The sequence below is a fragment of the Peromyscus eremicus genome, chromosome 10 (assembly GCF_949786415.1).
Source record: "Peromyscus eremicus chromosome 10, PerEre_H2_v1, whole genome shotgun sequence".
Taxonomy (NCBI): Eukaryota; Metazoa; Chordata; class Mammalia; order Rodentia; family Cricetidae; genus Peromyscus; species Peromyscus eremicus.
The window spans coordinates 46241370-46257229 of record NC_081426.1 but is presented as its reverse complement, the minus strand read 5'-3'; the positions used below and the strand labels follow the sequence as shown (position 1 = coordinate 46257229).

Sequence of the window (15860 nt, the reverse complement as noted above, 5' to 3'; positions counted from 1 at the left end):
CCTCTACATTCAGTAAAGAATCTGTAAATATTTGTTGTTGAATATGAACTTCATTTGAAAATAATTTTTAAAAATTGAGTTACTTTAACACTAATGATACATGAGATTTAGTTACCTTATGATTATAACATAAAAATTTCTCTCCCTATGTTACTTACAGTTAAAACTGAATTCTGGCTGGGGTAGAGACATGTACCTGTAATCCCAGTACTCAGTGTAGGCAAGGCAGTGTAGGCTTCATGGTGAGACCAGGTCTTAACAAATAAATCTGAACCTCTAAATTTTGCTGGCATTAGCCAGTGATTGATAGAGCTGGTTGAAAGTACTTTATTTTAATGGATTAGAATTGAATATGCACAAATTCAATTTTCTGATCACCATATATGCATGGTTACATTTGCAGGTACCCTCTAGGTAACTTTTCAGAAAAAGTTAACTCAGGTACAAATTAAGTACTCATTAGGTTCCACTCTACAGATGTGACAGCCACACTAGATAGAAGGTTATTTTAAATTTGGCTTCAGCACTGAAGTACATAAACTGAAGAACTCCGTTTCTTTAATATATCCTTAATAGTAAATGAAAGGCGAAGGCAGCCTTGTTGCTATGGGGACATAGGAATCCATAAAGGGCATTTCCTGGCTTTGGCTTATTGAGAGTTTGGAAGTGTTAGACCTACTGATGAAAGTTGGGATTTTAGTAAATAGTATACATAACGAGACATTAGCATCTCATATCTCTGTGGAAATAAGGGACTGTTTTTTAAAAAGTGCAGAGCATGCAAAATTAGCAATTTGTGTACTTCGTTGTAGATGAAAATATACACACAACCCATGAATTCTATTTTAGGGACTGATGCAGTAGGAAGAGAGCGTGAATTGTTTCAATTGCCGTACACTTCTTGGTATTTTTACTTCCATTTAATTCTTTTTTTTTTTTTTGCTTTTTTTTTTTTTAACCGGAGCTGAGGACTGAACCCGGGGCCTTGCGCTTGCTAGGCAAGCGCTCTATCACTGAGCTAAATCCCAAACCCCTCCATTTGATTCTTACGTGTGCTACTTTTTGAAGGAGTATGAGAACATTGGTTTGAGGATGAGCCAGTAAAATCTTTGTACAAAATGTCCAGAAATGATAACTTTCCACATAACTTTTCCATCCCATTTCTGAAAATGACCACAGTTGTCTTAAATATTTTTCAATTTTTATTCAAATTATGTTTAATTATAGTTTTAATGAAGTTCTAAATTACACAGGAAAAAAGATGTAAACAGAAACATTTTTGTGATAACCTTTTGGCCGTCTATATAAAGTAGAATACTGATCTTTAAATACTAGGTAGATTTTTGGGGGTTGTATATGACAATTGTTGGTGTCATTATCAAGCATAACTTGCACATGGGGTGTATTTTGAGATACAGGCAAATACTGAATGTTAATAAATGTGCTCAGAAAAAATAGTCTATTAAAAATATTAGTTGCTAGATGAGTTACTGCTCTACACAGCTCTGAAAATGTAGGCACTGTTGAAAGTAAACTAAAGAATAGAAAGACTTGAAAATAAGGACTGAAGAGATGCTCTTCCAGAGGACCTGGGTTCAATTCCAAGTACTCCCATGGCAGCTCACAATCATCTGAAACTTCAGTTTTAGGGGTTTCAGCAGCCTCCTCTGGCCTCCACAGGCACCAGGCACACAGGCACACAACGCAGGCAAAACACCCATGTACAACATTGTAAAAAATATTTGAAAATAATTTATATTTTCAAGAGCTTATGATCATGATTATGTATATTATATAAAATATATTTATATATAATAAATATACATATAAATATATATTTATTATATATATTTATGACAAAAGGATGTCATATCTAACAGATAAAAATTGTGGTTTTTTTTGGTTATGAAAAGAACTAATTTAGTGATCTAATATTTCATGATTCTGACATGCTAAGAATTGTTCTTATAAAATATCCTAAAATTTAAGAATGGTTATTAGTATAACATTTTAGGTAGGAATATAATATATATATATATATATAGTTCGCAAGGGTTAAGGCCTTTGTAGCTGTAAGGAAACTGGACAGCATTCTCCCTCCTCTCTCAGTCTTTCTCTGGTACCAGATAGAGTTGCTCATCTATGGACTTTAGACTTGCAAAGCTGCTCTGACAGAGCTGCCTTAGGGAGAAAGCAGCAGCTTTTGTGGCCTTTGAACTCGAGAAGTGTCGTTCCTCTGTTAGCCTTGGCGTCTCTTTAGAATTTATGTTTGACATGGGTGGAGGTCAGTCCAACTGCAGATGGACTTGAGTAGGTTTTCACTTTTGCACCTTTTCAAAAGCAGGAGCAGAAGAAAGTAGCTTTTCAGTTTAAATAGCTGCTGACTCAGTTATTCTGCTTTGTCTATAGTGTGACATTTTAGACTTAGAAACATTTATTACGTTTTCTGCTATTGGCAAAGTAACACAAGTGTTAGTTTTAGTTATTGTAGTCTTTGAATTAAGAGAATTGTTAATTTTAGCTGTGTGTACCCAACAGTAGATTTGGGGCTAGGGATAGAGCTGACAGGTAGAGCGCATAACCTAGCACACACAAGGCCCCTAGTTTGCCCTGGGGATGTACACGTGAGTGCAAACACACAGGCAGTAAGTACACTTTTTAACTTGCACTTACTGTGTAACTTGTATACTAAGTGGATACATGTTAGCGTTGAAGAGAGGGAGCATTACGGTGTGGAGGAACCTCTGTGTAGAACAGTGCAGAGGGCTGACGAGTTGGAAGAGAAGCCATCTGCTGTGCTGGTGTTGTGTCCAGAAATGGATGGCTGTTGGGTAGAGGGCGTGCTCTTGCCAGATGTGTCAGTATATGTTTAAATCCCAGCTGTTGGGAAGCTAAGGCTGGAGGAGCAGAAGTTTCCTCTAGCCTGGGTAACATAACAGTATGCTGCCCTTCCCATCAGTAGTTCTCCAGTATTAACGCTGAAAGCCCAAGGTGGGCTGGACTGCCTTTCCCCCAGTCTGCTGTTTGCAGGGGCTCTGACTCTCACTGCACTGTGGCAAAGGAGAGACGTGGGAGACGGTAAACAGCATACAGTTCATACCAGTCTGATTTTGTAACAAGGTTACAAAAGTTGTATTTATTTGACACTTGGTTTATTTGATATTTTGTTATTTCAGGAAATGTTTGTATATTTGTCCACCCAACTGAAGAAATTGGCAGAGACCTATGATGAAAGACTGCTACAGACACCTCACAACCCTATATCTTTAGGTAATTTTTTTCTTAATAAAAGAGAATATTTCTGAGATATTCTTAGGAGGAAATTGTTATTTATAGAAACAGTGAACTTGTTTTGATTATGCTGATATTTCTAAATCCATCCCAGTATTAACTGATAACTTGAAGTTTACTTAGCCTTTAGAAATGGTGTAATGTTTATCTAAGGTAAAACCTATCGCCGGGCGGTGGTGGCGCACGCCTTTAATCCCAGCACTCGGGAGGCAGAGCCAGGCGGATCTCTGTGAGTTCGAGGCCAGCCTGGGCTACCAAGTGAGTTCCAGGAAAGGCGCAAAGCTACACAGAGAAACCCTGTCTCGAAAAACCGAAAAAAAAAAAAAAAAACCTATCTAGTGAAGGAATCCGAGTCCACAGGAAATATAGTGAGCGTACAGATCGTAATTAGGGCTTGCTTCTCGTAATGGAAATTGCTCCATTGACAAAGCACCAGCGTAGCGTTTTCAGTGCCTTTGCTTATTTCCTCAGCCTCTGCCTGCCGTGGAGAGCTGGGTCATGAGTTGATCTGCTGATTTCCGCACTAATCGTTCTGCCACGTAGTGCAGGGACTGTTGAAGTGAATATAGTGGGCTAGAGGGATGACGGGTGGTTAAGAATGCTCTTCCAGAGGATTTGAGTTCCTTTCTCAGCTCTGAAAAGGTCAGCTCATAACTGCCTTTAACTCCAGCTCTAGAGACTCCAACACCCTCTCTGGCTTTTAAAGCACCTAAACATACATGCACATGCCCATAAACAAACATAAATAAAAAGTATTTCAAAAAGTGAATAATTGACTTTTACATATGACAGTTATTTTATATTTTATATTTTACAATGAGTTTGTGAATGTATGAAGTACAGTATGTACTTTTTGGAATGTGCATTCATGGAGACCATGTGGACACCAACACCTAATACAAAGCCCCTAATCCTTTGCCCACAGAGCAGGTGGGCACATCACCTCTACCTTGTTTTAGTTGCCAATCCCTTTTCCCTATCTCTAAGATAGAGATAATAATCTATCATGCAAAATTGCTTACGGATGGTTGAGACAGTTGTCTTAGGGTTTCTGTTGCTGCAACGAACACCATGGCCAGAACAAGTTGAGGAGGAGATGGCTTATTTGGCTTACACTTCGGCATTGCTGTTCATCAGTCAAGGAAGTCAGGGCAGGAACTCAAAAAGGGCAGGATCCTGGAGGCAGGAGCTGATGCAGAGGCCATGGAGGGGAGCTGCTTTCTTATAGAACCCAGGACCAGTGGCCCAGGGAGGGCACCACCCACCGTGGGCTAGGCATTCCCCCATTGATCACTAGTTGAGAAAATGTCTTACAGCTGGATCTCATGGAGGCATTTCCTCAATTGAGGCTCCTTCCCTGCTGATGACTCTAGCTTGTATCAGGTTGACAAACAAAACAATGTACAATAATGGTTGTAAAGTGTCTAGCTTGGCAAGCCAGTCTTCAATAAATAATGGCTATGGCAGTGGTGGGGTACCAAGGATGCAGTTTACCATGAGGTCTCAGAATGGCGATTATACATTTGTGTATGCAGAAGTTGATCTTGGTCTTATATGTACTGAGATACACATATAATATTTATATATATTGTTTAACTTCTTCCAACTTGGTTGGATTTAGTTAGCAGCTCCAGTGATCATAGTGATATGGAAATTTTGTCCATGATTTGTGAACCTGTTTGCTTAAAATTGTGTTTGTCTGATATGGAAACAATCCTTGCTATAATTTATCAAGTACACTAAAGTGCTGTTAATCTATAGAACAATGAATGAAAGTAGTTTCTTTATCATTATTTGTCTTGAGTGGTTTTTGTAATCCAAAAGCTTGTTGAATTGTTTTTGTTTTTGTTTTCTCCTAGCTATGACACTTAGGACACTAGATGGACATCATGACAAAGCTGTCACTCAACTTGGCTCAATGCTTTTTACCAGACAAGTTTCTGGAGCCAGGTGAGTAGATTTAAGAAATGAATTTATTTGTTTTTAATGTCACCTCTAGGACATGATATGTGTCTGTCTGTCTCTCAGTCAGCAGGGACATCTGTACTTTATAATCTGTTTTGGTTTCATCCTATGGTTTTTCTAATGGATTTTTCAAAACTTTTGTAATCTTAATAACTTTGAAACCCTACTTCCTAAATTTTAAGAACTTGAAAGTTCAAATGGAAGGTACTGTTTATATGCATGCCAACAAGTTAAAGCCCAATGATATGAATGTTTTCCAAGACAATGATGCCAGTTTTGACCTTAGTGCCTTCTGGGTTTGGTGCTTGGCTCTCTGATGATTCCAGTTTCTTGACTTTTCCTTCTTCAGCTCTTCTTGTCCTTTTCTATCCTGTGTGGTGATTTGGTGAGATAAATATTCTTTTGTCTGACTCCTTAGCCCCAGCTCATACTACATAATGCGTTTCAGGTTTTACTGCAATGAAAGCGCTTATGTTGGCTTTTCTTTTTAAAAAAAATTTAATCAAGGACTTCTCATCAGTAGCCCTTCACTATATACTGAGCCATGCCTGAGAATTCACTGTGGCCAGAGAGCAAGAAGGTAATGGACTGTGAGGCTGTTAACACCCACCCGGACTGTGTGGTCAGAACACTGGAAGCCGGGAGTCTTGTTTGCTGTAGTGCCTCTCTGGATGCCTTGTTGTTGCAGCTGCTGCAGCTGCTGCAATTTTAGGGATTGAACCTAGGGCCCAAGGCATGCGTGCATGGTACACACCTGACCACCGATGCATCCCCAACTCTCCTTTTATTTTCAGACAGGCTACCACTAAGTTTCCAGGCTGAACTTGAACTTACTCAGGCCCAGTCAGGCGTAGAACTTGCAAGCCTCCTGTCTTGCAAGGCCCAGCTTCTGTGTAGATTTTTGTCTTAATTCTTCCTTAGATGATCTTCAGTATTGTCATATTATACTAGTAGACCAGAGATAAGTCATCTTTGCTATCAATTTCAAGTGGAAAAGTTGCTTTAAAAAAAAAAAAAAAAAGTGTTTATTTAGCTTTTACTCCAGGTCATAGTCCATCATTGAGGGGAGTCAGGGTAGCAACTGAAGCAGGAACTGAAGTAGTAACCATTGAGGAAAGATGCTTTATGGCTCATTCATTCACCTGTGTTTAGCTTCCTTTCTTAAATAGTCCAGGACCACCTGCCTAGGGATAGTACTGCCCACAGTGAGCTGGGCCCTCCTACATTAATTAGCAATCATGATACTATCCCATAGATAAGCCTAGAGGCCAATCTGATCTGAGGTTTTCCCTTCCAGTTGACTTTAGGTTGTGTTAGGTTGACAATAAAAACTAACTAGCGGTAGTGGTGCACGCCTTTAATCCCAGCACTCGGGAGGCAGAGCCAGGCAGATCTTTGTGAGTTTGAGGCCAGCCTGGGCAACCAAGTGAGTTCCAGGAAAGGCGCAAAGCTACACAGAGAAACCCTGTCTCGAAACCCCCCCCCCAAAAAAAAAAAAAATAATAATAATAATAACAAAAACAACTAACCAGAACACTAAACTAAGAGAATTATGCCTTTCTTGACCAAGAGTTATCTTACAAGTGTACTTTCTACTCATATGTATATGGGCATCAAAATTAGCTATTTTACATTAGAGAAAAATGATGTATTTTGCTTTAAATGCTTTCCATCACATCTTTATGAAAGCATTTTACTCTGACTACCTCTCTTAGTCAGTGTTCTATTGCTGTGAAGAGACACTATGACCATGACAGTTCTTACAAAGGAAGGCATTTAATTTGGGCTTGCTTACAGTTTCAGAGGTTTAGTCCATTTTCATCATGGTGGAGAGCATGGTGACAGGCAGGCAGACATAGTGCTGGAGAAGGAGCCAAGAGTTCTACATCCAGCTCTTCAGGCAGCAGAAAGGGAGAGAGAGCCACTGGGCCTGGCTTGGGCTTCTGAAACCGCAAAAATCCATCCCCAGTGACATACTTTCTCCTACAAGGCCGCACCCACCCTTAATAAGACCAGACCTCCTAATCCTTCTAAGTAAATTCTTCTAAGTAGTGTCACTTTCTGATGACAAGCATTCAAATATATGAGCCTGTGGGGATCATTCTTGTTCGAACCACTTGCAGAGGATGAAGTGCCTGTGTTAAAGGACTTAGTTTTCATTTGTGCTTTGGTTGGATCTTCTTGGAGCTGGACTCATAGGCAGGTTGTGGGCTAGCTGATGTGGATGCTGGTAATGAAATTTGGATCCTCTGAGTCTTCTGCAAGTAGAGTATGAATTCTTAACCACTGAGCCGTCCCTCTGGCTCCATTGTTTTGTTTTGAGCTAGTGTCTTGTTATGTACCCTGGCTGGCCTCAGGATCCTCCTGTCTCTCTTCCAGTGTTAACCGCAGCTGGCTAAATGACAGCTTGTTCAGAGAAAAAAAAATCTTAGATCAGTTGAGCTTTTAACTTGAGAAACTGTATGCTGTATAGTTTTGATGCTTTTAAAATGGTTTTGTTAAGAGGCCACTATTTGTCTTTATGTGTGGGTTGATCTTAATTGGTTCTCCCTCCCTCCCACCCTCCCTCCCTCCCTCCCTCCCTCTCTTTTTCTTTTTTGGTTTATTGAGACAGAGTTTCTTTGCAAAATAGCCCTGGCTGTCCTGGAACTCACTCTGTAGACCAGGTTGGCCTCCAACTCACAGAGATCACCTTGTCTCTGCCTCCTGAGTGCTGGGATTAAAGCTGTGTGCGCCACCACCTCCTGGCCTTTAATTGGTTTCTTAAAAAGTAAAAGATCAGAAATCTGCTTGTGTCTGAGGATGCAATGGAAGTCAACCTCCAATAATGCACATGCTGTTGGTGGGCTGTTGCTGTTTGCCGACCTCCCCCACTGCAGCAGTTACACGGTTCCTAGATCTCACGGTGAGCTCTTTCACTACACAGTGCTGGTTGCATGGTCGGAATTCTCATTTGTTGATGGTGAGGTAACAATAAACCAAAGCAGTGTGGCTTACACAGTTGAAGTCAGGTTCTAGATTTGGCACAAACTAAATTTCCTATTGCTTGTTACTTCTTTGAAGAAGATGTGAAAATAGTGGAATTCCTTGAGCTTGCTATCTATTATAGAAGGTGAGTAAATGGTCATTACTAGGCAGGACTTTTCAGTTGTATTTTACACTTTCATTTTAAGCTGACCGTTTGTTTGCATAGGTCATGATTTGTGCTGTTTCTTGAGCTTCTTAATCAGTGGTTATATGGCTCAGTGAGACAGGTGCCTTGTTTTTGGGTGGCATTTATTAACTTCACCAGATACATCAGGTTGATAAATCTTTTCCCTTTCAGGGCTGTGCCTCTTGGATCTGTGCAAACTGTGAGTGGCCATACTTTCCAAGGCTTCATGTCCCACACAGATAATTACCCTTGTGCTTACCTCAATGCGGCGGCAGCCATCGGGATGAAGACACAGGATGTGGACTTGTTCATAAAGAGACTTGAGAAGTGCTTAAACACAATAAGAAAAGAACAACAAAAAGCTAGTATTGTGTCTGGAGTTGACAATTGTAACAGAGCTGGAGATGTGGACGTTGAGGAAATGGCTGTGAAACTAGATAGTGTGCTTGGTGACAAGGACCAACCACCTTCTTCATGACACAGGTGGTTTTTTTTTTTTTTGTTGTTGTTGTTTTGCTACAGTTCATACAAGCACTTTAAAGGATATATGTAAAGTTTTTGAATTGAGAATTTGTAGAGAATGTTCCGTCCAGGAAGAGAATGGTCTGAGGGTAGCCACTGGTGATTGCTTTTTTTTTTTTTTTATCCTTAGAATACCTCAGTCCTTATGATTCTTAACAGGTTATAACATGCAGTTGCAGTTAATGTTTTCTGATTGTTATATTACTTAAGCAACACAATTCAGATGATTCTTACTAATATAAACTGTAAAGTTACATGTAATTCTCATTGAAATACAGAGTGCTTTTTCCTAGCCATTCTCCAGCATTCAAAGATTTCTTTTTTTCTGATCATACAGAATTGAGAAGGATATTTCTAGTGCTGCTAAATCCTATGTGTTTGTTTAGCTGTCTCTATGCCAATAAAGGGAGTCCTTAAGGAAGCAGAGCTAAGACATGGCTTACTGTAAACTTCAGGGCAGTTGTTCTCACTGGACTGGCTCGGTTATACACAAGCAACATGGAAAGACCCCAAGTGGATGCCAGTGACCTTAACTGGTAGAAGTCAAAGGTTCTGCTTAACATCTTACCTACTGCCCAACACATGGTTTCCACAGAAGAATTCTCCAAATGTCAGTGCTGTGGGTCAAGGAAGTCAGCCCCTCAGCAAAGTTGCTTTATGCAGCAGCTTGGTCATGTGCTGCCTCATGGCATTGCTGTTCGTGGTGGGCTGCAGAGAAGTCAGTAGTGATGGCTCTTTAGGTTGGTTAAGTATGTGTCATGCTGTTCACAGATATATGAAATCAGCTAATTACACATTTTTTTTTAGACCATAGCTCAGTGAAATGTGATTGCATATCAAAAAAAAAAAAAAAAGAGCTCTGTGACTATTACCAATTCTACTGCATAGAGGCTCTTGGGTAACAACCAGAATCACTAGTTCTAAATAAGTTGTTATAAATCGTTTTATATAATAACTGCTCATTTTTCCATTTGGGCAACTGAAAACTATTCCCCAACTGTCTTGACTTTAAGCAGCCTTTGTGAACTGACTAGTTCACTCAGGGATTGTGCACAGCCACCATCAGGACCAGCTAATATGCCTGGCTTTGAACATGTTCTTGCTAAGGTCAGAATTATACAGTACAGCAAACCTATGTTTTATATATGGGCAGAAAGAGAATATATGTTTGTAATACTGTGTGTGTGTGTCTGTGTGTGTCTGTGTGTGTGTCTGTCTGAAATTCCAGGCCCAATAGCTCTAACAGTGATTTTTGTTAATTTAAAACAAACAGAGTGGGGAATTAGTGAAGCCTCCTGAAAACACCACCATGCCAAAGTTGTATTTCTCAGATGTGCTCTGTGGAGTGTCATTCAACCCAAGACAAGACATGGGGAAAGTGGTCCATGGAGAAACAATTTAGGGAAATGCCTTTATAAATATGCTCAGTGTATTAAATGCTGCAAGAGGATTCCTTTAGTAAAGGTTGGCCTGCTTTTCCAAAGAGGAGCCAGCTCTCTGAAGTGAAACACTCATTGCTGTCTCCTCAGTCACACTCTTCCAACACAATGGGCCAAATGCATTGACCTCTGGATTCTATTGCTTGTATTAGTTGGCACTGAGCTGTGTGTGAAAAGGGGTCTTTCTTGTGTGCTATCTTAGAGGGTTTATAAAGGTGAGTTCAGCCAGATGCTGAGTGTGTAAATTGGGCTGTGCGAGCCACTGATGCCCATAGAAGTCAAGGCTGGCGATAAAGAACTCACTTGGAGATGTCTAGGTGATTCCTAAGTACATTCTATACTCTGTAGACCAGACCAGACACTGACATGGCTCTTAAGTAGCTACAGTGACTCATTACACGGGAGCAAATCCTGGATTGAAAAGATATGTGCTCTTTTCTTGGTGGATTTGGGACTGCACTGTAGACCTGAGGAAGCTACAGAAGCCCAGTCTCCAGGAGCCACGGGGATCAGATGCTGCTGCTGTTGGCGGAAATGCTGGCAGTGCAGCTTCCTACGCATTAGGCCAAATGGTTTTCTAGAACAACTCATCTATGTGGTGTGATCATCAGTTTGCTTAAGAAAGGCCAGAGTCCAGAGACTGAGGATGCTTCCTCATCTGCCGAGTATCAGCAGTTCTTGGGCTTCAGCTGCTGAATGGATAATAATTCTAATTGAAGATAAATTACATGAGCTCACATGTGAATGATAGATACGGTATAACAGTTATTCCTGGTGCATAAAATCTGCTGCAGTTTTGGTTTTTAACCCCTTCCCTTTTAAGTAGTTTTAAATTCCAGCTCTGTTCCTCCTGGCTCCAAGCTTGACCCTAAGGTCACAGAACTCAGTTTTCTAAAAGAAGAAAACAGTTATTTGCCATCATGCTTGCCTCCCCCCAACCCTGTATAACTTATCCAGTTCCCTCATATGCACATGCATATGTTAAAAGACTATATCCAAGTGTCTGCTGTGAGGCACTTAGAGCGCTTGGGTGCTTCGTGATCTGCCTTTGCTGCCCTCAGACTGTGACCCAACTCCTCTGTGAATAAGGCCATAAAGTAGATTTTGGAGATTGGTGTTCAGAGTCACTGGGCTGGAGTAGTCTGCAGAGAAGAGAACCGAGTCACAGAATGATTGGTCACTAATGCGGCTTACTCACACTGCAGGGAGAAGTCTCTGCTGATGTGTTCTCACTGTCAGGGAAAGATGTAAGACAAATGTCGCCCTGCTCCCCCTCCCCCCCCCCCCCCCATGTAAAAGCAAAGAACCTTTATTTCAAGCTCCAGAGCTTGGTCCCTCTGTCCCACACAGCAGTGAGAGCAGAGAGCCGTAAGACAAATCTTAAATGGTCTTATAAATAAAAAACCCAGAACCAGGTACTGGGTGAAAACTGAGAGATCAGAGGAATAGAACAAGCCACAGCCACCAGCTGTTACCTCACCAACTCCATGAATCCTCTGACTGAAATCTTCAGCCTCAAAGAGAGCCACTTCCTGTATACGCATACCGATATACCTTTCTGTGCCCTGCCATCTTACTTCCTCTCTCCGCCCAGCTACATCATTTCCTCTTTCTGCGCAGCTCTATCACTTCCCGTCTGTCTGTACAGACCTACAGACCTCCATGGTTAACTAGTGCTGGGATTAAAGGCATATGCCACCATGCCTGCCTGTGTTCCCAGTGTGGCCTTGAACTCACAGAGATCTGAATGAATCTCAGCCTCCCGAATGCTAGAATTAAAGGCATGTGCTACCATTGCCTGACCTCTATGTTTAATATAGTGGCTGGCTTTTTCCTTTGATCCCCAGATAAGCTTTTTGGGGTGCACAAATAAAATATCACCTCAGAAAGATGTGACAGCAGCCTTGTAATCCAGTGTTAACTATGAAGCCTCCTATTGGCTTATGGTAATAGTTGAGCTAAGTTATACAAGATGAGTTATGTAATACAGTTCTGTTCCACCCATAGGCCCTTGATATACAAATGGTAAATTTAAATATGATTTAAATTAATTTTTTTCTGCTAGCTTGTCCCAGGATGTAATTATTCGGTGATTTTCATTTCTTTAACCACAGGACAGTAAGAACTGTCATTGAGGTCCTAGCTATAGAACATGTCTATGCCAATGCTTCTTTCCTTAGGTTTTAGTGGAACTTATGCAAGTGTACTTACTTTTTGATATTGAACTAGTGACCTCATCCTGACAAGTTCAACTTTACATCTTTTCACTGAAGTAGGTGATTAACAATTGAAAAACAACAAAAAACATTGATTAGTCTCATATTGTTCTCAAACAAAAATTTTATATACATTTGGTACCTATAAAAATTGGATCTAAGATGCACTAATGTCTGCTAAGCCCAAAATGGTTTTATGTTTTACATTGATGAGATTGACCTTATATTGAGTTGAAAAACACTTGATTGACCTTATATTGAGTTTTATATGTGTAGAAGTTGGTTAATTTCATAATCTCTGAATAATTTGGAAAGAGCCAATAAGACATGTTAGTAACAGAAGTGTGCGTGTGTGTGTGTGTGTGTGTGTGTGTGTGTGTGTGTGTGTGTTAAGAGTCATCCAGACAGGTGTCTGTCTGTTGGTTCTGCTCTTTAGACAGCCTTAGTCCACAGGTCTGACTTGCTGCCTCCTTTAGTAAATTGCCTTACATTTTACTTTCATTTTGGCCTCATGGTCTATGTGACATAAGATAATGATTCTACAGCTAATGAATATGTCTTTGTAATTTATCTGCTAATATTCTGCAGTTCAAGCTAAGGCCTTGGACAAAGCCAGACTGTGTTTATACCACTTAAGTGATGCCACCAAGAGCTTTTGGAGAAAGTTGAAAGAAGGTTGAGTTTAACTGTATAACTGAGGGGGTTGGGCCTGGATTGGAGCTATGAGACTATGGTGCGGACCTGTGTATTACCAAAAGGGAGAAACACTTCCACAAATATTTTTGGTATAGACTATTTAAAAATGAAAATAAATTGTATAATTTATTACATGAAATAAATTTTTAATAAATCACTGACAGTACCTTTATATTATTTCACTGAAGCATTACTCCAGGTAAAATCTGAAAGTACAAATAACCTGTACTCAATTCTTGCCCTCTTTTTAATTCCAACATCATTATAAGCTTGCCCAGAAGTCAGCAGGAAAAGTCTGGCTTGGGGTAGGAATCGTGTCATGGCTGTTGACTGTAGAAGGTTGGCACTTAACAGTATCAATCAAAGGCCAACAAGATGGCCCAGTGGGCAAAGGCACTTGCCACCCAGCCTTACAGCCCTAGTGACTCACATGACGGAAAGAACTGACTTCTGCAAGTTATCTTCTGGCCACATACACACACAATCACGCATGTACACACACAAAAACTGATAAATTTTAAGAACTCATTTATTTGAAAGCGATTCCTATCAACTTCAGATTTTATTGTTGACCTGTGTTTTTTTGTTTTTTTTTAATTATGTACTTTCCATGAATTGGGAGTTTAAGTCTCCCTGTAACTTCCCTGTGAACTTATGACATAACCTGTCCAAATCTTGGTAACATCAGAAGTGGAATGGAGACCACCCTAGAGATTGAGGATCAATGGATAATAAATGCAAATAATATTAATAAATGTTTCAGGGCCTGAAACAGCTTGAACTGTAAGTAAATACCAACATTCTGGATGAAGCTATATTGTGTTAAATTGTGCTAGATTTAAATGAAAATATTCTGAGGTGGGTTATTGGGGAATTTTACCCATTCTCTAGTGGGAAATCCAAAAAATGAATTTGATTTTAGATGACTTTTGGTCATCTATTTTGGTTTTTAATGAGTTTCCTTTGGTTTTGCAGTTACATTTGAGAACTAGAAAGCATATTAAGGTCTATTGCCTATTTTTTGCACCAGAGTTACATATTGTAACCCAGGGAAGACTGTAGTTGTCTGGTTTTTGTTTTTGTTTTTTTTTACTCTTTGGGGGGGCCCACCACCCAGCTCCCAAATAAATCACATACAGAGGCTATAAATTAGTTATAAAAGTCCAGCCTTAGCTTGACTTGTTTCTAGCCATCTTTTCTGAAATTATCCCATCTACCCTGCCTCTAGGCTTTATCTTTATCCTGTATACTTTTCTTTACCTCTTACTCCATGGCTTGCTATGTAGTTGGGTGGCTGGCTCCTGAAATCCTCCTCTTTCTCTTGCCCCTAGATCTTTTTTCTCCTTCTATTTATTCTCTCTCCCTGCCAGCCCTGCCCATCCTTTCTCCTGCCTTGCTATTGACTGTTGAGCTCTTTATTAGACCAATCAGATGTTTTAGACAAGCAAAGTAGCACAGCTTCACAGAGTTAAACAAATGCAACATAAAAGAATGCAACATGGGGCTGGGGATTTAGCTCAGTGGTTGAGCACTAAGGCCCTGGGTTCGGTCTTAGCTCTGGGGAAAAAAAAATGCAACACATCTTTGCATCACTAAACAAATGTTCCACAACATAAACAAATGTAACATCTTAAAACAATACAACAGGAGACAGTCAGAGCAAGTTCATGTCCTGGTGACTTCTGCAGAGATGTGTTTTGGTAGAGGCAGCAGACTTGTGCAGTACAGCCGGCCTGTTTCTATATGACCTCACTGTGGAAGGCAGTTGGACATGGTTCCTACATTTACACCTGCACAGGCCTTTCTGGACCCAACTCTAGCACATATTTTTTGGATATATAGTAGTTCTTTTAAGGCAATTCTTGGATCTTTCTCCTCAAAATATGCTCACCCTCAGCCTTCCCACTCAGTTATTCACACTCCTTTCCACTGTGTAGGCCAAAAGTGTGGGAGCTAACCTTGACTGTCTCAAATTCTATAATTGCATCAAGAAGTCATGTAAAGCTGGGCATGGTCGCACATTCCTGCAATCCTGGTAATCAGGAGACTGAGACAGGAGTATTGTGAGTTGAAGACCACCCTGGGCAACAAAGTGATGTGACTCTGCCAGTCAGTCAAATAAATATGTCATAGTCATATTGTAGCTACTTAAAAATTCCCCCGGAATCAAGCCTATGTCCTCTGTCACAGGTTTGTGTGTTGATAATGTGTTCCCCAATATATCATGCACTCTAATAAACTTGTCTGGGGTCAGAAAACAGCCACTAGACAGACATAGAGGTCAGAAAATGGTGGAACTCACACCTCTAATCCTAGCATTCCAGAGGCAGAGATCCGTCTGGATCTCTGTGAGTTCTAAGCCACACTGGAAACAACCAGGCATGGTGGCATACAACTTTGATCCCAGGAAGTGAAGGCAGGAAGCAGAAAGGTATATAAGGCGTGAGGACCAGGAACTAACCTGGTTAAGCTTTTAGGCTTTTGAACAGCAGTTCAGCTGAGATCCATTTGGATGAGGACTCAGAAGCTTCCAGTCTGAGGAAACAGGATCAGCTGAGGAATTGGCGAGGTGAGGTG

General features: G+C 40.5%; 1 protein-coding gene across 1 annotated transcript in view; it reads left to right on the top strand.

Moving 5' to 3' along the window:
- The window catches only part of Sepsecs (Sep (O-phosphoserine) tRNA:Sec (selenocysteine) tRNA synthase), a 29359-nt gene extending 20135 nt beyond the window's left edge, over positions 1–9224 (top strand). Inside the window, exons 9-11 of the mRNA XM_059275868.1 lie at positions 3177–3270; positions 5151–5241; positions 8582–9224. Coding sequence (XP_059131851.1) covers positions 3177–3270; positions 5151–5241; positions 8582–8888 — 492 coding nt within the window. The 3' untranslated portion in view covers positions 8889–9224. The remainder of the gene's footprint in view (positions 1–3176; positions 3271–5150; positions 5242–8581) is intronic.
- Positions 9225–15860: the final 6636 nt, after the last annotated feature.